The following is a 22,888-nucleotide window of genomic DNA, read 5'->3' on the forward strand; positions in this document are numbered from 1 at the left end:
GAATCTAATCGAGGGGTTCGGGGGGTTTATATATAGAATGACAGATACCCAGGAGTGAGTTACAGACTGGAATCTAATCGAGGGGTTCAGGGGTTTATATATAGAATAACAGTTACCCGGGAGTGAGTTACAGACTGGATTCTAATCGAGGGGTTCGGGGGGTTTATATATAGATTAACAGATACCCGGGAGTGAGTTACACACTGAATTCTAATCGAGGGGTTCGGGGGGTTTAGATATAGAATAACAGATACCCGGGAGTGAGTTACAGACTGGAATCTAATCGAGGGGTTCAGGGCGTTTATATATAGAATAACAGATACCAGGGAGTGAGTTACAGACTGGAATCTAATCGAGGGGTTCGGGGTGTTTATATATAGAATAACAGATACCCGGATGTGAGTTACAAACTGGAATCTAATTGAGGGGTTCGGGGGGATTTATATATAGAATAACAGATACCCGGGAGTTAGTTACAGACTGGAATCTAATCGAGGGGTTTTGGGGGTTTATATACAGAATAACAGATACCCGGGAGTGAGTTACAGACTGGAATCTAATTGAGGGGTTCGGGGGGGGTTTATGTATAGAATAACAGATACCCGGGAGTGAGTTACAGACTGGAATCTAATCGAGGGGTTTGGGGGTTTATATATAGAATAACAGATACCCAGAGTGAGTTACAGACTGGAATCTAATTGAGGGGTTCGGGGGGTTTCGATATAGAATAACAGATACCCGGGAGTGAGTTACAGACTGGAATCTAATCGAGGGGTTCGGGGGGTGTTTGTATATAGAATAACAGATACCCAGAGTGAGTTACAGACTGGAATCTAATTGAGGGGTTCGGGGTGGTTTATATGTAGAATAACAGATACCCGGGAGTGAGATACAGATTGGAATCTAATCGAGGGTTTTGGGGTGGTTTATATGTAGAATAACATCAGAGCCCTTTCCTATCCTGAGTGGTGTGAAACAGGGCTGTGTTCTCGCACCCACACTTTTTGGGATTTTCTTCTCCCTGCTGCTTTCACATGCGTTCAAATCCTCTGAAGAAGGAATTTTCCTCCACACAAGATCAGGGGGCAGGTTGTTCAACCTTGCCCGTCTAAGAGCGAAGTCCAAAGTACGGAAAGTCCTCATCAGAGAACTCCTCTTTGCTGACGATGCTGCTTTAACATCTCACACTGAAGAATGCCTGCAGAGTCTCATCGACAGGTTTGCGTCTGCCTGCAATGAATTTGGCCTAACCATCAGCCTCAAGAAAACGAACATCATGGGGCAGGATGTCAGAAATGCTCCATCCATCAATATTGGCGACCACGCTCTGGAAGTGGTTCAAGAGTTCACCTACCTAGGCTCAACTATCACCAGTAACCTGTCTCTAGATGCAGAAATCAACAAGCGCATGGGTAAGGCTTCCACTGCTATGTTCAGACTGGCCAAGAGAGTGTGGGAAAATGGCGCACTGACACGGAACACAAAAGTCCGAGTGTATCAGGCCTGTGTCCTCAGTACCTTGCTCTACGGCAGCGAGGCCTGGACAACGTATGCCAGCCAAGAGCGACGTCTCAATTCATTCCATCTTCGCTGCCTTCGGAGAATACTTGGCATCAGGTGGCAGGACTATATCTCCAACACAGAAGTCCTTGAAGCGGCCAACATCCCCAGCTTATACACACTACTGAGTCAGCGGCGCTTGAGATGGCTTGGCCATGTGAGCCGCATGGAAGATGGCAGGATCCCCAAAGACACATTGTACAGCGAGCTCGCCACTGGTATCAGACCCACCGGCCGTCCATGTCTCCGTTATAAAGACGTCTGCAAACGCGACATGAAATCGTGTGACATTGATCACAAGTCGTGGGAGTCAGTTGCCAGCATTCGCCAGAGCTGGCGGGCAGCCATAAAGACAGGGCTAAATTGTGGCGAGTCGAAGAGACTTAGTAGTTGGCAGGAAAAAAGACAGAGGCGCAAGGGGAGAGCCAACTGTGCAACAGCCCCAACAAACAAATTTCTCTGCAGCACCTGTGGAAGAGCCTGTCACTCCAGAATTGGCCTTTATAGCCACTCCAGGCGCTGCTTCACAAACCACTGACCACCTCCAGGCGCGTATCCATTGTCTCTCGAGATAAGGAGGCCCAAAAGAATATGTAGAATAACAGATACCCGGGAGTGAGATACAGATTGGAATCTAATCGAGGGTTTTGGGGTGGTTTATATATAGAATAACAGATACCCGGGAGTGAGATACAGACTGGATTCTAATCGAGGGGTTCGGGGGGTTTATATATAGAATAACAGATACCCAGGAGTGAGTTACAGACTGGAATCTAATCGAGGGGTTTGGGGTGGTTTATATATAGAATAACAGATACCCGGGAGTGAGTTACAGATTGGAATCTAATCGAGGGGTTCGGGGTGGTTTATATGTAGAATAACAGATACCCGGGAGTGAGTTACAGATTGGAATCTAATCGAGGGGTTTGGGGTGGTTTATATATAGAATAACAGATACCCGGGAGTGAGTTACAGACTGGAATCTAATCGAGGGGGTCGGGTGGTTTATATATAGAATAACAGATACCCGGGAGTGAGTTACAGACTGGAATCTAATCGAGGGGGTCGGGTGGTTTATATATAGAATAACAGATACCCGGGAGTGAGTTACAGACTGGAATCTAATCGAGGGGTTCGGGGTGGTTTATATATAGAATAACAGATACCCGGGAGTGAGTTACAGACTGGAATCTAATCGAGGGGTTCGGGGTGGTTTATATATAGAATAACAGATACCCGGGAGTGAGTTACAGACTGGAATCTAATCGAGGGGTTCGGGGTGGTTTATATATAGAATAACAGATACCCGGGAGTGAGATACAGACTGGAATCTAATCGAGTGTCTTGGAGTGGAGTGGTTCATCTGTAGAATACAGGACTGTGTTTGACAGGGGAAGTGTTTAATGTTTGGGACTGTGTTGTGTTGGATTAAGGGCAGCTGGGGAAAGACAGAGAACGGAATCCTGGCTCTGGGACAAGACTGCCTCATTGTGTCGCTGCTACAGGGTACTGTGATTGAAGCTGCTAATCTCAGAGGAAGCATCTGGCTGTTTGCCTCCTTTACCGTCTCCAGCTGCTGACAGCGATGGGCACTAGGCTGGCGCATGGAGTGGGTGTTGGGCACCCTGCACCGCTCCCCCTTATCCCACCCCCCCCTCCCTCCCACTCACCATAACCTTGGTTCTGGCTCTGAGAAGCATTGGTCAGCACCGCAGCACCGCAGTGAGATTCAGTTGTGAGTATTGTTTGGTTTTGAGTGCAGCAGCTGCTGAGTAAAGGAAGTCTGTCTTGTTTATTTTACAACCTGACATTTTGATAAACTTTGTTGTTTATTCTCTCCAACGCCTGAGATTCATCGAGCAGCACCTCTTTCATTTCGTAGAAAATTCTTTCTCGTTCCTCTTTTTTTTCTGACCTGTTCTCATACATCACAGAAGGAGGCCATTCAGCCCATTATGTCTGTGCTGGCTCTTTGAAAGCACTGTCCAATTATCCCCACTCTGCCCTGCATATTTCTCCTTTTCAAGTATTTATCCAATTCCCTTTTTGTAAGTTACTATTGAATCTGCTTCCACCGCCCTTTCAGGTAATGAATGCTGTGTAAAATGATGTTTCTGTGTTTCGCCTCTGGTTCTTTTTCCAATCACCTGAAATCTGTATCCTCCAGTTCCCAATCCTCCCACCACTGGAAACAATTTCTCCTCATTTACTCTTGAAACCCACCCATTCCCCTCCGCACGTCCTCCCTCTGCCTGGGCCTCAGTTCCCATTGCCACTTGCTGTGGGTTGTTCTAATTCTGATGTGAATCGCGATGCTGAAGCCTGGCTCTCCTGATCTGTCTTCTCGCAACACCAATCAGCTTCTGAATGGCGACTGGCTATTCAACTGCAGGGGCATTGCGGCCCATCCCAACTACAACTGATATACACACGGGCACTGTCTCTCCTTATTGGTCACAGGTGAGCAAATGGGAGCAGTGAGAGCAGGAAAGGAACCAGGCCAGGCGGAGTTCTGAACAGCATCCACCCTAGCTGTGATGGACATGCAGTCGAATAGCCCGCCAGGTACCAAACTGTGCTTGGCTTGTGTGGGTGGAGCTGCAGAGGGTGAAGGGGTGACCATGGGAAACACTGAGTGAGGGAGAGTAGGAGCAGTGTTAAAGAAAAGAGAGAAAGCAGAGTGGGATAGTGTGAGTATCTGGGAGGCAATCCCAGGAGAGACAATAAACAATTACAACAGAGGCTTCTTGCTGTCAGCTAGGCTGCATCTTGTCCGACCACTTCACCGACACTCCTTGTCCGTATTCTCATTACCTCCATCCTCCAACTATTCCAACGCTCCCCTTGGGCAGCTCCATAACCTTCAGCTCATCCGAAGCTCTGCTGACTGTGTCCCCACTCGCATCAAGTCCTGTTCACCCATCACCCCCTGTGCTCACTGACCTACACTGGCTCCCAGTCCAGCAACACCTCGATTATAAAATTCTCATCCTTGTTTTTCAGATCCCTCCATCGCCTCGCACCTCCCTATCTCTGTAATCTCCTCCAGCCCCACAACCCTCCAGGAACTCTGCACTCCTCCAATTCTGGCCTCTTGCTCCTCCCATATTTTAATCACCATTGGCAGCCGTGTCTTCAACTGCCTGGGCCCTGAGCTCTGGAATTCCCTCCCTAAACCTCTCCGCCTCTCTCTCCTCCTCTAAGACGCTCCTTAAAACCTCCCTCTTTGACGGAGCTTTTGGCCGCCTGTTCTAATATCTCCTTATGTGGCTCGGTGTCATATTCTATTGATAACGTTCCTGCGAAGTATGTTTTATTATGTTAACGATACTTTTGAAATACAAGTTGTTGTTGTTGTTGTTGTTGTTGTTGGCGAGCTGTGCCTTTATTAGAATTAAAGGATATCCGTTTTTCTCAGATAAAAGTTTTATTGAAACACTTTGTGGGGTTGAAGTTCAAATCTTTTGCGTTCCAGGAAGGAGTGAGACAGGACAGAGAGAAATGTGTTTAAGATGATTAAAGGATTTGATAGGATATATCGAGAGAAACTATTTCCTCTGGTGGGGGGAGTCCTGAACAAGGGGGCAGAACCTTAAAATTCGAGCCAGGCCGTTCAGGGGTGATGTGAGGAAGCACTTCTTCACACAGAGGGGAGTGGGAATCTGGAACTCTCTCCCCCCAGAAAGCTGTTGATGCTGGGGGTCAATTAGAAATTTCAAAACTGAGATTGATAGATTTCTGTTGGGTGTTCCTGATAACGAAAGCAATGCGGGGAGATGGTTAAGACACAGATCAGCCATGATCTAATTGAATGTCAGAACAGGCTCGAGGGGCTGAATGGCCTCCTCCTGTTCCTGTGTTCTGAGAAGGAGAGGGAGATATGATCTCGAAAGTGAGTCTGTGCCATAAATGACTCAATGACTCTGCTTTCCAGGGACAAGGGAAGGGGGCAAGCTTAGATGCTGAGTGAGAGAGGGAGTGACATGTGGAGGGGATGGAGCTGAGTTACAACAACCCACAAGGTGTTAGAACATTGCAATCAAAGGTTAAATATACGAACCGCAGGAAGTTTGGGCTTTGACAGCTTAACTTCCTGTTTCCGAGCTCTATATAGTGCACTTTCCTGTTAACAGCAATTGACACAAACTATTATTCCCTTACAGGCTCAAATTTTTTTTTTTTAAATCTCTTGATATTTGATATCTTAATCTGTCTGTTCTGAAGAAACCCAGAGTGTTTCTGAGGTGGGGACAGTTCTGGAATCTTTTACACAGATTCTCGGTGTGAAACAGCTTAGCCTTCTTTGAGAAACCAGGAACCAGCCATCTAATCAGCCATTCCCAGCTTCCTGACCTTGTTCCTGACTGTGTTCAATTCTAACTTTAAACACACACACACACAAATAAAACCGGAAACTACTGAAAATATGTTACAAATTAGTCAGCCTCTGGGAGAGATAAGGTCAAGTTAAATTGAGACATATCAACAGAACATGAACCTGCCCTTATCTCAGCCTTTTCATTAATTCATTCATGCAACATGGGCTTTGCCAGCGCAGTTGGCATTTATCGATCATGTGACTGAATGGTTTACTAGTCCCCCCCTCAGTTAAAAGTTAACTACATTGGTGTAGGACTGGAGTCACGTATAGGCCTCAGGGTTCCTTGCATAAAGGACGTTATTGAACCGGTTAGGTTTTTATGACAAGCTGATGGCTTTAAGCAGTTTCACTGTGGCTCAGAGGATAGGGCTCTGGAGCCAGAAGCTTGTGAGATCAAGCTGCAGTCCAAAGAACTGAGCATGATCAAGGCTGAAAGTACTGAGGGGGTGCTGCACTGTCAGTAGCGCTGTCTTATGGATGAGACGTTAAACTAAGGCTGAGGCCTCATCTGCTTTCCTGGGTGGGTGTAAAGGGACTCATGGCCGCTATTGTGGAGAAGAGCAGGGGACCTCTCTGTGTCCTGGCCAATACTTATCCCTGAATGAACATCACTGACCAACAAATCATTGGGTCGTTACCACATTGCTGTTGTGGGAGCTTGCTGTGCACAAGTTGGCTACCTGTTTCTTACATTACAATAGTATTGCATTGGCTTTAAAACTCTTTGGGACATCCTGAGGTTGTGAAAGGTGCTATAGAAATGCAAATCTTTTCTTTGTCACAGTCACTTTTGCTGATAGCCGAGTAACACAATCACCAAGGTCACTCCGATAGCCCTGTGCACTACTGCACCCCAATATTCTTCACTTCCCCCATGCTGCCACATGTGTGCCCGAGTCCGAAGGTCAAGGGGTCAATAGGCCTGAGCCACAGCCTCAGGAGTCCCCGCTCTCCCTTTCCTGCACCAAGTGTTGCCTGCCCTTGCTTTGTGTGAGACAGCCAGCTCGGTGTGGAGTGAGAGGTGGCTTTACTCTGTGGGATTCATTTATTAAAGTGGAAAAGGTCCCTGGGGAGAGATTGCATCGAATGGGCCAATACTCACTCTCCAGAGTTTAGAAGAATGAGAGAGGATCTTATTGAAATATAAAATTCTCAGAGGGTTCGACAGGATCGATGGTGAGAGGCTGTTTCCCCCCGGCTGGAGAGTCTAGAACACGGGGTCACAGTCTCGGGAGAAGGGGTTGGCCATTTAGGACTGAGATGAGGAGAAATTCCTTCACTCAGAGGGTTGTAAATCTTTGGAATTCTCTGCCCCAGAGAGCTGTGATGCTCCATCATTGAGTTTATTCAAGACTGAGATTGATAGATTTTTGGACACTGAGGAAATCAAGGGATATGGAGATTCGGGAAGGTGGAATTGAGATGGAAGATCAGCCATGATCTTATTGAATGGTGGAGCAGGCTCGAAGGGCCGAATGGCTTCCTCCTGCTCTAAAACTAGGGGCCATAAATATAAGATAAATCCAATGGGGAATTCAGGAGAAACTTCTTTCCCCAGAGAGTGGTGGGAATGTGGAACTCGCTCCCACAGGGAGTGGTTTAGGTGAATAGTATCGATACATTTAAGGAGAAGTTGGATAAACACATGAGGGAGAAAGGAATAGAAGGATATGGTGATAGGGGGAGATGGAGAGGGGGTGGGAGGAGGGTCGTGTGGAGCAGAAACACCAGCACATAGCAGATGGGCCGAATGGCCTGTTTCTGTGCTGTAAATTCTATTTAATACCAAATTTAATCCAGGAAGCCCATGAATTCACCCAGGAAGGAGCTCAAGTCTGATGCACGGTCTGTAACCGAGCATTTCTGAATGACGATTCTCTCTTTATTGCAGGTTTTTCTGGCCAGCACTGTGAGCTGAATGTAGATGATTGTACAGAGCATCAGTGCCAGAATGGAGGACTGTGTGTGGATGGTGTAAATACCTACAACTGCCAATGCCCCCCAGAGTGGACAGGTAAACACTCCGATAGATCAACCCACCTGGGCCCTCGTCGTGGTTACCACTCCCCCGTCTCGCTGGTCTCCTACTTTTCTCCAAAGAGACACCGTACCCGCCTTCCAACAAAAGGGACTAGTCTGGTTAGGACCCCCCTCATTAGTCAAGGCCCTCTGAGTGATACCCTCTGTGCTCCTCTAATTCCAGCCTCTTGCACATCTCCAATTTTCATCGCTCCACCATTGGCGGCCATGCCTTCAGCTGCCTGGGCCCTAAGCTCTGGAATTCCCTCCTTAAACCTCTGTCATTGTGAAACAATGTGCTCAACTTGAGACCCTTCTCCCTCACAAGGAGTCCTCGGTGCAAATCCAGAAACAGCGGTGGGATATTCGCCCATGGATGGCATCGCAGTCCTCAGCTGAAATCCACACCCAGCGGTGATCGGGTCACGGGCAGTGATCGGGAGCAGGAACCCTGTCTGAACTTGAGTCAGTGCCCCTTGCCCCTCAGCTTCCCTAGCCCAAGGGGGGCTGTAAGTGTTTGTGGAACCTCCTCCCTCCCCCCTCACCGGTGAGAGGGTGTCTGGGTGGGGAAGGCACTCCCTCAATTGTGTGGAAGAGCGGAGGGGGTTTAATTGAATGGTTATTTGAGAAATGTTTGTTCTGTGCCCCGCTCCCCAGGCCAGTACTGTACCGAGGATGTGGATGAGTGTCAGCTGCAGCCGAATGCTTGCCAGAACGGGGGGACGTGCCACAACACCAATGGGGGATATAACTGCGTCTGTGTCAATGGCTGGACCGGCGACGATTGCAGTGAGAACATTGACGACTGCGCCAACGCGGCCTGTTACAGCGGCGCCACATGCCACGATCGTGTCGCCTCCTTCTACTGCGAGTGTCCCCACGGCAGGACCGGTACGAATGGGATGTCTTCACGCACCACCTTTGACCTTTCGCCACCTCTGACCTTTCACACCGATCTCTAAGAGTGAGGTGGTACAGTTTGATAGGATGAATAAGGAAGCCTTGGAGAATAAGAGCAGAATTTTCCCGCGAGCCCCGGGACCCTGACACCAGACCTGGGGGTCCCAGGTCCACAATTGGTGGCATCGTTACCGGGGGAGCCATTTTCCCAGAGCAGCCTCTTGATAGGCTGCCTCCACGCTCACCGTCCCATTACGGGCTCCCGAGGCTGCCGGCCCAATCAGAGGGCCCACAGCTCTGAAGTCTCCGGGAGAGGTGGGCACTGCGGAGGTGGGTCGGCCAAGCGACACCCTCACTGGGGGAGATAGCAGGGGTGGGGGGATGTGGGGGTAAGTTTAAAATTGGCTGTCAGAGGGGCCAAGCTGGTCGGTGCCCCCTCAGGTGGCAGTGCGTGTGGCCTTTCCTGCTGCTGGCCCCCTCTTTGAGGGATGAAGCCTCCAGCTCTGATGGCCCTCCCCGCAGATTGCCACAGGGAAGCTGCCTCCATTGGGTTGGCAGCTTCTGCACCTGGTGGGGGGAGGGGTGGGGGGGGCACTTCACCCCTGGCAAAATGCCAGCCAATGCTCAAAGTGGCCCCTAATTGGGGGCCTTAAAAATGCTCATTGACTGTCCAGACCCCGGAGGCAGGAATGCTCCCCACTATTTTCCTGGCACCCACGCCTCCACTCCCACCAACATGGAACTGGGAATATTCTGTCCCAAGTGTCTAAATAGGATTGAGGAGCAGAGGGATCAGGGTACAAATACACAAATCACTTACAGAAACCACTCAGGTTAATAAGGCCATAAAAAACAAACCAATCACTGGGATTCATTTCCAGAGGGATGGAATTCAAAAGCAGGGAAATTATACTGGACTTATATTGAACCTTGGTCATCCACACTTAGAGCACTGTGCACCAGAACGTAGAGGTTAGAACCATCAGGAAAGACCGAGCAGGCTGGGGGTCTTTTCTCCAGAAAAGAGAAGGCCGAGGGGTGACCTGATAGAGGTCTTTAAAATGATGGAAGGGTTTTGAGAGGCAGACACAGAGACAATGTTTAAACTTGTGGGGGAAACCAAACTGAGGTGAAATTGCCAGTTTCTGTGTTGTAAAAGTCAATGTGAAGTGAACGTTTGAGAAGAGGTTAGATGGGTTGTTGTTGTAAAGAGGAGTTAGAGAACAGAGTGGGCACAAGGGATTCGGATACTGCTCATGTTGGAGATAAGTGCTAGCACTGACTGGAGGGGCTGAATGGCCTCTGTTTGTGTGGGGTTTTGTTCTCCTTATTGATCCTTTCCCTTGTTTTTACTGTGCAGGGCTGCTCTGTCACCTCGATGATGCGTGTATCAGTAACCCCTGCCACGAGGAGGCCAACTGCAGCACGAACCCTGTCAACGGCAAAGCAATCTGCACCTGCCCAGCTGGATTCTCTGGAGCTGCCTGCAAGCAGGATGATGACGAGTGTTCTCTGGGTAATACAGGAACCCATGTCTCCTCCCTGCTGTCTCTTACTTTCTTTATGTTCCTCTCGTCACTGACGTCATTGGGAAACTCTCCCTCTCACCTCCGAGTCAGAAAGATGTAGGTTCAAGTCCCACTCCAGACGCTTAAACCCCATAATTCAGTACTGACACTCCCAGTGTAGTACTGAGGGAGTGCTGCACTGTCAGAGGATCAGTACTGAGGGAGTGCTGCACTGTCAGAGGGTCAGTACTGAGGAAGTGCTGCACTGTCAGAGGGTTAGTACTGAGGGAGCACTGCACTGTCAGAGGGTCAGTACTGAGGGAGTGCTGCACTGTCGGAGGGTCAGTACTGAGGGAGTGCTGCACTGTCAGAGGGTCAGTACTGAGGGAGTGCTGCACTGTCAGATGGTCAGTACTGAGGGAGTGCTGCACTGTCAGAGGGTCAGTACTGAGGGAGCGCTGTACTGTCAGAGGATCGGTACTGAGGGAGTGCTGCACTGTCGGAGGGTTAGTACTGAGGGAGCACTGCACTGTCGGAGGGTCAGTACTGTGGGAGCGCTGCACTGTCAGAGGGTCAGTACTGAGGGAGTGCTGCACTGTCAGAGGGTCAGTACTGAGGGAGTGCCGCACTGTCAGAGGGTCAGTACTGAGAGTGTGCCGACTGTCAGAGGGTCAGTACTGAGGAAGTGCCGCACTGTCAGAGGGTCAGTACTGAGGGAGTGCCGACTGTCAGAGGGTCAGTACTGAGGGAGTGCCGCACTGTCAGAGGGTCAGTACTGAGGGTGTGCCGACTGTCAGAGGGTCAGTACTGAGGAAGTGCCGCACTGTCAGAGGGTCAGTACTGAGGGAGTGCCGCACTGTCAGAGGGTCAGTACTGAGGGTGTGCCGACTGTCAGAGGGTCAGTACTGAGGAAGTGCCGCACTGTCAGAGGGTCAGTACTGAGGGTGTGCCGACTGTCAGAGGGTCACTACCGAGGGAGTGCTGCACTGTCGAATGGTCAGTATTGAGGGAGCGCTGCACTGTCAGAGGGTCAGTACTGAGGGAGTGCTGCACTGTCAGAGGGTCAGTACTGAGGGAGTGCTGCACTGTCAGAGGGACAGTACTGAGGGAGTGCTGCACTGTCAGAGGGTCACTACCGAGGGAGTGCTGCACTGTTGAATGGTCAGTACTGAGGGAGTGCTGCACTGTCAGAGGGTCAGTACTGAGGGAGTGCTGCACTGTCAGAGGGTCAGTACTGAGGGAGTGCTGCACTGTCGGAGGGTCAGTACTGAGGGAGTGCTGCACTGTCAGAGGGTCAGTACTGAGCTGCAGTGTCGGAGGTGCTGTCTTTCTGCTGAGACGTTAAACTGTGTCTCCCTCTGCACTCTGGGGAAGAGTTCTCCCCTGTTTTGTGGCAAATATTTATCCCAAAAGCAACTTCACTGAAACAGGTTATCTGGTTATTTATCTCCATGGGGAGAAGGGGAGGAGAGGGAGGAGCGAGGGAGGTTTGTCCGAGGTGTCGCCTGTCTGCCTGTTTTCATCACTTTAACGTTCCTTTCCTGGTGACCTCCTGTAGGTTCCAACCCCTGTGAACATTCTGGAAAGTGCATCAACACACTGGGCTCCTTCGTGTGTCAGTGCCTGCCCGGGTACCATGGGCCTCGATGTGAACTGGACATTAACGAGTGCATGTCCAGTCCCTGCCAGAATGACGCTACCTGCCTCGACCTGATTGGAAAATTCCAGTGCATCTGTATGTCCGGTAGGTATAGAAACTGATGGGATTATAGGGACATGGGAACTGGAAGCAGAGAGTCGAGGCAAACAGCTGTTTATCAGAGTGAAAAGTGCACTGGGGTTCCCCAGGCCTCGCTATTAGCTTCACTGCTCTTCTTAACAAACTGGACTTGTGTATACAGGGCAGAAATTCCACGTTTGCAGATAGTATGAAACTCAGAAATGTGATAAGCAGTGAGGAGGATAGTAACAGACTCCAGACAACATAGACAGGCTGGCAAAATCGGCAGACACATGGCAGGAGAATTTTGCAGGGTTATGTCGAAAGAGCAGGAGGGGAATCGAGGTAATTGGATGGCTGTTTCAAAGAGCCAGCACAGACACAATGGGGCGAATGGCCTCCCTCTGTGCTGGATCATTCTATAACTGCTCCCTTTGCAGAATGGTACTTGTTATATTTGGCCTATTTGTGACTCCAGTCCCACACCAACACGGTTGACTCTTAACTCCCCTTTGAAGCAGTCCAGCAAGGCCCTCACTTGGCATCGGAGCAATGAGGATGGACATTACGGGCAGGTTACACAGACTAGGCTTGTAGTCCCTCAAGTTTAGAAGATTAAAGGGTGAATCTAACTGAGGGGTTTATGATGATTAAAGAATTGGATCGGGTCAATCGAGAGAAACTATTTCCTCTGGGGGGTGGGGGTGGGGGGGGGTGGGGGAGTCCAGAACAAGGGGACAGGATCTTAAAATTCGAGCCAGGCCGTTCAGGGGTGATGTCAGGAAGCAATTCTTCACACCGAGGGGAGTGGGAATCTGGAACTCTCCCCCCCCCCCCACAGAAAAGCTGCTGAGGCTGGAGGTCAATTGAAAATGTCAAACCTGAGATTGATAGATTTTTATTGGGTGAGGGGATTAAGGGTTCCAGACCCAAGGTGGGTAAATAGAGTTGGTGCAGGTCAGCCATGATCTAACAGAGGGGCTGAATGGCTTCCTTCTGTTCCAATAAATCTGAGGAAAAGTCCCGTAGTTACTGACATGGAAAAGGCATTATTCCGGATTTCTAGTTTGCTATGAAATTCTTTAACTGAAGAGCTGAAAGTTTTCTCGACCGTCTCCCTGACGCCCACTCAAAACATCGACCAAAAAAAACTCGAAACCTCTCAGTCCTGAAAAATCCAGATGGACCCCCAGCTTCAACAGCGTTTTGGGGGAGAGAGTTCCAGATTTCCACTGGTCTCTGTGTGAGAAACATCCCAATTCCCCTGCACTGACATCCCAGATAGAAACGGTTAATTTTGTGTGTTTTAAAATTACAGGATATGAGGGAATCTACTGTGAAATTGATATCGATGAATGTGCCAGTAATCCCTGCTTAAACAAGGGCAACTGTGTCGACAAAATCAATAAGTTTGAGTGCGAATGCCCCTCAGGTAAGTGCCAGTGTTCAAAAAAACCTTCCCCGCATTTCCTGGGCGCTGTGAGCTGGGCCTGTGATTAATCCTGGCCTGCGGGCAGGCTTTATTTACCAAGACACGGCCTATTTCACTCCCATCCTTCAGCCTCTGGGATACTGTTTGTTGCCAGGATCATTCCTCTCAGAGCAACTGAAATCCAGGAAAGTGAAAAGAACTTTAGAAAATCAAGTCCATTCATTTCCCTGATAAAATACCAGGGTGTGTCCAACAGAAATGATAATCACAGCCTCTGGGGATGCAGAGTATGACTGCACTCAGCCCTCGAGGCCTTTCTTTCTGTTGTTGCTTTCAAAAGCAGACGCACTTCATCCTCCCTTCAATATTAATGGGGATTTTTCCCCTCCAGACCCACCCCCCCACCAGTAAGGATTGACTCTCACTGGGGTATGGCTCCCGCACACACTGACTCTCACTGGGGTACGGGTCCCACACACTGACTCTCACTGGGGTACGGGTCCCACACACTGACTCTCACTGGGGTACGGGTTCCAAACACACTGACTCTCACTGGGGTATGGGTTCCACACACACTGACTCTCACTGGGGTACGGGTCCCACACACTGACTCTCACTGGGGTACGGGTCCCACACACTGACTCTCACTGGGGTACAGGTTCCACACACACTGACTCTCACTGGGGTACGGGTTCCACGCACAATGACTCTCACTGGGGTACGGGTCCCACACACTGACTCTCACTGGGGTACGGGTTCCACACACACTGACTCTCACTGGGGTATGGGTTCCGTGCACACTGACTCTCACTGGGGTACGGGTCCCACACACACTGACACTCACTGGGGTATGGGTTCCGTGCACACTGACTCTCACTGGGGTACAGGTCCCACACACACTGACACTCACTGGGGTATGGGTTCCACGCACACTGATTCTCACTGGGGTACGTGTCCCACACACACTTACACTCACTGGGGTACGGGTCCCACACACACTGACTCTCACTGGGGTACAGGTTCCATGCACACTGACTCTCACTGGGGTACGGGTCCCACACACACTGACACTCACTGGGGTACGGGTCCCACACACACTGACTCTCACTGGGGTACAGGTTCCATGCACACTGACTCTCACTGGGGTACGGGTCCCACACACACTGACACTCACTGGGGTATGGGTTCCACACACACTGACACTCACTGGTATATGGGTTCCACGCACACTGACTCTCACTGGGGTACGGGTCCCACACACACTTACACTCACTGGGGTACGGGTCCCACACACACTTACACTCACTGGGGTACGGGTCCCACACACACTGACTCTCACTGGGGTACAGGTCCCACACACACTGACACTCACTGGGGTATGGGTTCCACGCACACTGATTCTCACTGGGGTACGTGTCCCACACACACTGACTCTCACTGGGGTACGGGTCCCACACACACTTACTCTCACTGGGGTACGGGTTCCACGCACACTGACTCTCACTGGGGTACGGGTCCCACACACACTGACTCTCACTGGGGTATGGCTCCCACACACACTGACTCTCACTGGGGTACGGGTCCCACACACACTGACTCTCACTGGGGTACGGGTCCCACACACACTTACTCTCACTGGGGTACGGGTTCCACGCACACTGACTCTCACTGGGGTACGGGTCCCACACACACTGACTCTCACTGGGGTATGGCTCCCACACACACTGACTCTCACTGGGGTACGGGTCCCACACACACTGACTCTCACTGGGGTACGGGTCCCACACACACTTACTCTCACTGGGGTACGGGTCCCACACACACTGACTCTCACTGGGGTATGGCTCCCACACACACTGACTCTCACTGGGGTACGGGTTCCGTGCACACTGACTCTCACTGGGGTACGGGTCCCACACACACTGACACTCACTGGGGTATGGGTCCCACACACACTGACTCTCACTGGGGTACGGGTCCCACACACGCTGACTCTCGCTGGGGTACGGGTCCCACACACTGACTGTCACTGGGGTACGGGTCCCACACACTGACTCTCACTGGGGTACGGGTCCCACACACTGACTCTCACTGGGGTACGGGTTCCACACACACTGACTCTCACTGGGGTACGGGTTCCACACACACTGACTCTCACTGGGGTACGGGTCCCACACACTGACTCTCACTGGGGTACAGGTTCCACACACACTGACTCTCACTGGGGTACGGGTTCCACGCACAATGACTCTCACTGGGGTACGGGTTCCACACACACTGACTCTCACTTGGGTACGGGTCCTACACACTGACTCTCACTGGGGTACGGGTTCCACGCACACTGACTCTCACTGGGGTACGGGTTCCGTGCACACTGACTCTCACTGGGGTACGGGTTCCACGCACACTGATTCTCACTGGGGTACGTGTCCCACACACACTGACTCTCACTGGGGTAGGGGTCCCACACACACTGACTCTCACTGGGGCACAGGTTCCGTGCACACTGACTCTCACTGGGGTACGGGTCCCACACACACTGACACTCACTGGGGTACGGGTTCCACACACACCGACTCTCACTGGGGTACGGGTTCCACACACACTGAGTCTCACTGGGTTACGGGTTTCACACACACCGACTCTCACTGGGGTAAGGGTCCCACACACACTGACTCTCACTGGGGCACGGGTCCCACACACACTGACTCTCACTGGGGTACGGGTCCCACACACACTGACTCTCACTGGGGTACGGGTCCCACACACACTGGCTCTCACTGGGGTACGGGTTCCACACACACCGACTCTCACTGGGGTAAGGGTCCCACACACACTGACTCTCACTGGGGTACGGGTTCCACACACACTGACTCTCACTGGGGTACGGGTTCCACACACACTGACTCTCACTGGGGTACGGGTTCAACACACACTGACTCTCACTGGGGTACGGGTCCCACTCACACTGACTCTCACTGGGGTACGGGTCCCACACACACTGACTCTCACTGGGATACGGGTCCCACACACACTGACTCTCACTGGGGTACGGGTTCCACACACACTGACTCTCACTGGGGTACGGGTTCCACACACACTGACTCTCACTGGGGTACGGGTTCCACACACACTGACTCTCACTGGGGTACGGGTTCCACACACACTGACTCTCACTGGGGTACGGGTTCCACACACACTGACTCTCACTGGGGTACGGGTTCCACACACACTGACTCTCACTGGGGTACGGGTCCCACACACACTGGCTCTCACTGGGGTACAGGTCCCACACACACTGAAATAGCCTGGCATGCCACTCAGTACAAGGGCAATTAGGGATGGACAAGAACAGCTGGTCTTGCCACTGCTACCCAGTCACACTCAAACTCACAGCCACACCCAGCAGATTGTTAAAATGATTTAGAGGTCAGTGGTTGACCAGTGGATTTCCTGATTCAGTGCTCAGGCTGAACCTATTATTTTGACTGAAGGATTTTGCTTTCACTCCCCCCAGTCCTGATACATTTCCAACGAGTCTCATATCTCTCCAGTCAGCCTCTGCTCCCTCCACACACTCTTTCCCCTCATCCTTACTCCCTCCCTGCTCTCCTTTGGGCACTGCCTTGCATTGGCCCTGACTGCCTACAGTCCCTCACTCAAGTGGCCATGTTTGGCTCTGTGCATGTGTGTGAGCCCTGTCAGAGGAGTATCTGCAAGCTATTTGACTGAAAGTGGCATCTCAGATACCCCTGTACACCCATGGTGTCTGTTACATAAATCACACACTCTCTGTCTCACGGGATTCCTCTCCTGACTCTGACAGGAGTCCATCCAGTTCCTGTCTGAACTCTTATCCAAGACTCTGTACTGACTGGACTAACAATATCAATCACTGCAGGAGTTCCTCAGGGTCCTGTCCGAGGCCCAACCATCTTCAGCTGCTTCATCAATGATCTTCCCTCCATCATAAGGTCAGAAGTGGGGATGTTCGCTGATGATTGCACAATGTTCAGCACCATTCGTGACTCCTCAGATACTGAAGCAGTCTGTCTAGAAATGCAACAAGACTTGGACAATATCCAGGCTTGGGCTGATAAGTGGCAAGTAACATTCGCGCCACACAAGTACCAGGCAATGACCATCTCCAACAAGAGAGAATCTAACCATCTCCCCTTGACAGTCAATGGCATTACCATCGCTGAATCCCCCACTATCAACATCCCAGGGGCTACCATTGACCAGAAACTGAACTGGACTAAACATATAAATGCTGTGGCTACAAGAGCAGGTCAGAGGCTGGGAATTCTGCAGTGAGTAACTCACCTCCTGACTCCCCAAAGCCTGTCCACCATCTACAAGGCACAAGTCAGGAGTGTGATGGAATACTCTCCACTTGCCAGGATGGGTGCAGCTCCAACAACACTCAAGAAGCTCGACACCATCCAGGACAAAGCAGCCCGCTTGATTGGCACCCCATCTACAAACATTCACTCCCTCCACCACCGACGCACAGTGGCAGCAGTGTGTACCATCTACAAGATGCACTGCAGCAATGCACCAAGGCTCCTTAGACAGCACCTTCCAAACCCGCGACCTCTACCAACTAGAAGGACAAGGGCAGCAAATACATGGGAACACCACCACCTGCAAGATCCCCTCCAGGTCACACACCATCCTGACTTGGAACTATATCGCCGTTCCTTCACTGTTGCTGGGTCAAAATCCTGGAACTCCCTTCCTAACAGCACTGTGAGTGTACCTACCCCACATGGACTGCAGTGGTTCAAGAAGGCAGCTCACCACCACCTTCTCAAGGGCAATTGGGGATGGGCAATAAATACTGGCCAGCGACACCCACATCCCATGAATGAATTTTTAAAAATCACTGACGAGGCCACAGGGACTGATTGCCTTACTCCCTGGCTGGACAACAGTTCTTAGGTTTGCTTTGTGACACCCTCCACATCTCACCATACACCACACACACAACCCACCTCCCCTCCCCCACCCTGAATACCCCCCGACAACCTGCCATTCCCCCCCCCTCCACCCCATACCCTGCCCATCCTTTGTTATCCTGCCGCTGGAATTGTGCTCCAGTGTGTCTGATTTGTGAGCTAATCACTTTGTCTGGTTAACGTTTCAGGATTCAATGGGAATCTGTGTCAGATTGATGTGGATGAGTGTGCGAGCACGCCCTGTCAGAATGCAGCTCGCTGTGTGGACGGACCCAATAAATATCACTGTGAATGTTTGGAAGGTCAGTGCTGTTCATCTCGCTGCTCGCTCTTCACCCTCCATCCTCCTTCCCCTTTCCTCCTCCTCCTCTCTCCCAGCTTCCCAGCCACTAACATTCTCCTGGTTTTTCACATCCCGACCTCGGCTTCACCTCATCATCACTTCCGGATTTACCTCCTTCCCACTTGTTAATGTTTTCATGCTCAGCTGTGACTCTCTCAGATCGTGCACTCTTCACCCAGTCTCTCTGTTAAATAAAGATCAAACCTGCCCCTCTGCCTGATTTAGAAAGGGTTTGTTATTCACTCATCAACACCGTGTTCCCCAGAAACTGGAACCTCACTCATGATCAACAGACCACCATCATGTGTGAGAGAGACAGAGTCTCCTCACTCTCTCTCACTCCATCACTCTCATTCCATCACTCTCACTCCCTCAGCCTCTCCCTCTCTCTCCCTCCCTCAGTCCCTCACTCTCACTCCCCTCTCTCACTGCCACCCGCTCTTCCCCTCTCTCTCACTCCCTCAGTCTCCTTCTCTCCCTCTGTCCCTCCACAGTCTCTCTCTCCCTCTCTGTCTTTCCCTCGCCATCCTTCAATCTCTCCCTCTCTCCCTCAGTCTCTCCGTATCTCTCTCTCCCTCTCTCCCTCCCTCAGTCTCTCTCTCCCTCCCTCAGTCTCTCTCTCTTTCTCTCCCTCTCTCCCTCCCTCAGTCTCTCTCTCGCCCTCCCTCAGTCTCTCTCTATCTTTCTCTCCCTCTCTCCCTCCCTCAGTCTCTCTTTCTCCCTCAGTCTCTCCCTCCCTCCCTCAGTCTCTCTCTCCCCCTCTCTCCCTCCCTCAGTCTCTCTCTCCCTCCCCCATTCTCTCTCCCTCTCTCCCTCCCTCAGTCTCTCTCTCCCTCCCTCAGACTCTCTCTCTCCCCCTCTCTCCCTCCTTCAGTCTCTCCCTCCCCCAGTCTCTCTCCCTCTCTCCCTCCCTCAGTCTCTCTCTCCCTCCCTCAGTCTCTCTTTCTCCCTCAGTCTCTCTCTCCCTCCCTCAGTCTCTCTCTCTCCCCCTCTCTCCCTCCCTCAGTCTCTCTCTCCCTCCCCCAGTCTCTCTCTCCCTCCCCCAGTCTCTCTCCCTCTCTCCCTCCCTCAGTCTCTCTCTCCCTCAGTCTCTCTCCCTCCCCCTCTCTCCCTCCCTCAGTCTCTCTCTCTCCCCCTCTCTCCCTCCCTCAGTCTCTCTCTCTCCCCCTCTCTCCCTCCCTCAGTCTCTCTCTCCCTCCCCCAGTCTCTCTCTCCCTCCCCCAGTCTCTCTCCCTCTCTCCCTCCCTCAGTCTCTCCCTCCCCCAGTCTCTCTCCCTCTCTCCCTCCCTCAGTCTCTCTCTCCCTCAGTCTCTCTCTCTCCCCCTCTCTCCCTCCTTCAGTCTCTCTCTCTCCCCCTCTCTCCCTCCCTCAGTCTCTCCCTCCCCCAGTCTCTCTCCCTCTCTCCCTCCCTCAGTCTCTCTCTCCCTCAGTCTCTCTCTCTCCCCCTCTCTCCCTCCCTCAGTCTCTCTCTCTCCCCCTCTCTCCCTCCTTCAGTCTCTCTCTCCCTCCCCCAGTCTCTCTCCCTCTCTCCCTCCCTCAGTCTCTCTCTCCCTCCCTCAGTCTCTCTTTCTCCCTCAGTCTCTCTCTCCCTCCCTCAGTCTCTCTCTCTCCCCCTCTCTCCCTCCCTCAGTCTCTCTCTCCCTCCCCCAGTCTCTCTCTCCCTCCCCCAGTCTCTCTCCCTCTCTCCCTCCCTCAGTCTCTCTCTCCCTCAGTCTCTCTCCCCCTCTCTCCCTCCCTCAGTCTTTCTCTTGCCCCCTCAGTCTCTCTCCCTCCCTCAGTCTCTCTCTCTCCCCCTCTCTCCCTCCTTCAGTCTCTCTCTCTCCCCCTCTCTCCCTCCCTCAGTCTCTCTCTCCCTCCCTCAGTCTCTCTCTCTCCCCCTCCCTCCCTCAGTCTCTCTCTCCCTCCCCCAGTCTCTCTCCCTCTCTCCCTCCCTTAGTCTCTCTCTCCCTCCCTCAGTCTCTCTCTCTCCCCCTCTCTCCCTCCCTCAGTCTTTCTCTCCCTCCCTCAGTCTCTTCCTCTCTCTCCCCCCCTCAGTCTCTCTCTCCCTCCCTCAGTCTCTCTCTCTCCCCCTCTCTCCCTCCTTCAGTCTCTCTCTCTCCCCCTCTCTCCCTCCCTCAGTCTCTCTCTCCCTCCCTCAGTCTCTCTCTCCCTCCCTCAGTCTCTCTTTCTCCCTCAGTCTCTCTCTCCCTCCCTCAGTCTCTCTCTCTCCCCCTCTCTCCCTCCTTCAGTCTCTCTCTCTCCCCCTCTCTCCCTCCCTCAGTCTCTCTTTCTCCCTCAGTCTCTCTCTCCCTCCCTCAGTCTCTCTCTCTCCCCCTCTCTCCCTCCTTCAGTCTCTCTCTCTCCCCCTCTCTCCCGCCCTCAGTCTCTCTCCCTCCCTCAGTCTCTCTCTCTCTCTGCTCAGCATTCTCTGCTTTCTGATTGCTGTTTTTTGTGCTGTTTTGTTTGACCTACAGGTTTCACTGGGACTTTCTGTGAGACTGACATCAATGAGTGTCAGCAGGACCCCTGTCACTATGGGAAATGTACAGATGGCATCGCAACTTTTAACTGTGTCTGTAACCCGGGTTACACCGGCCGTGTCTGTGACATCAATATCAACGAGTGTCAAAGCCAACCATGCCACAACGGAGGGACGTGCCAGGACAAGGTAGACGGGTACCTGTGTGCCTGTCTCAAGGGAACCACAGGTACTGACTGCTCTCCCTCCCTCACCTTCTTCCTCACTCCCTTCCTCACTCCCTTCCTCACTCCCTTCCTCACTCCCTTCCTCACCCTCTTGCTCACCCTCGTCCTCACCCTCATCCTCACCCTCATCCTCACCCTCTTCCTCACTCCCTTCCTCATCCTCTGCCTCATTCCCTTCCTCATTCTCTGCCTCACCCGCTTCCTCACCCTCTTCCTCACTCCCTTCCTCATCCTCTTCCTCACACCCTTCCTCACCCTCTTCCTCACGCTCAATCAATATCACATCCATTCTCTCCCCACTCCCTCACCTCCTCCTCTCTGACTCCCTAGTGTTTTCCTCTTGTTCGTCCTGGTGTCCTGGGAAAATATTCATTCCTCAGCTCAGTAAACACATGGAAAAAAATCAGATGATTTGGTCATTTTTATCACTGCTGTTTGTGGGATCTTGCTGTGTGCAAATTGGTTGCTGCGTTTCCTACATTACAACAGTGACTGCAATTCAGTAAGTCCTTCATTGGCTGTAAAGCACTTTGTCATAGAGTCATAGAGTCATCCTGCACAGAAACAGGCCCTTCGGCCCAACGCACCTGCGCCGACCATCAAGCACCCGTCCATTCTAATCCCATTTTCCAGCACTTGGCCCGTAGCCTTGTATGTTATGACGTTTCAAGTGCTCATCTAAATACCTCTTAAATGTTGTGAGGGTTCCTGCCTCTACCACCCCTTCACACAGTGTGTTCCAGATTCCAACCACCCTCCAGGAGAAAGTTTTTTTCCTCAAATCCCCTCTAAACCTCCTGCCCCTTACCTTAAATCTATGCCCCCTTGTTATTGACACCTCCACTAAGGGAAAAAGTTTAGAGATACAGCACTGAAACAGGCCCTTCGGCCCACCGAGTCTGTGCCGACCATCAACCACCCATTTATACTAATCCTACACTAATCCCATATTCCTACCACATCCCCACCTGTCCCTATATTTCCCTACCACCTACCTAGACTAGGGGCAATTTATAATGGCCAATTTACCTATCAACCTGCAAGTCTTTGGCATGTGGGAGGAAACCGGAGCACCCGGAGGAAACCCACGCAGACACAGGGAGAACTTGCAAACTCCGCACAGGCAGTACCCAGAATCGAACCCGGGTCCCTGGAGCTGTGAGGCTGCGGTGCTAACCACTGCGCCACTGTGCCGCCCCTATCTACCCTATCTATGCCCCTCATTATTTGGATACCTCAATCAGGTCCTCCCTCAGCCTTCTCTGCTCTAAGAAAAACAACCCTAGCCTATCCAGTCTCTCTTCATAGCTGAAATGCTCCAGCCCAGGCAACATCCTGGTGAATCTCCTCTGCACCCTCTCCAGGGCAATCACATCCTT

The 22,888-nt window shown here is 51.7% G+C and overlaps 1 protein-coding gene across 2 annotated transcripts in view; it reads left to right on the forward strand.

Moving 5' to 3' along the window:
* The window catches only part of LOC137347564 (neurogenic locus notch homolog protein 1-like), a 154,572-nt gene that overhangs the window by 61,483 nt on the left and 70,201 nt on the right, over positions 1-22,888 (forward strand). For both annotated transcript variants that reach the window (XM_068012052.1, XM_068012053.1), the window contains exons 5-11: positions 7,833-7,955; positions 8,618-8,851; positions 10,221-10,376; positions 11,927-12,112; positions 13,407-13,520; positions 18,670-18,783; positions 21,278-21,511. In XM_068012052.1, coding sequence (XP_067868153.1) covers positions 7,833-7,955; positions 8,618-8,851; positions 10,221-10,376; positions 11,927-12,112; positions 13,407-13,520; positions 18,670-18,783; positions 21,278-21,511 — 1,161 coding nt within the window. The remainder of the gene's footprint in view (positions 1-7,832; positions 7,956-8,617; positions 8,852-10,220; positions 10,377-11,926; positions 12,113-13,406; positions 13,521-18,669; positions 18,784-21,277; positions 21,512-22,888) is intronic.

Source organism: Heterodontus francisci, chromosome 32, assembly GCF_036365525.1.
Source record: "Heterodontus francisci isolate sHetFra1 chromosome 32, sHetFra1.hap1, whole genome shotgun sequence".
NCBI classification, from domain to species: domain Eukaryota; kingdom Metazoa; phylum Chordata; class Chondrichthyes; order Heterodontiformes; family Heterodontidae; genus Heterodontus; species Heterodontus francisci.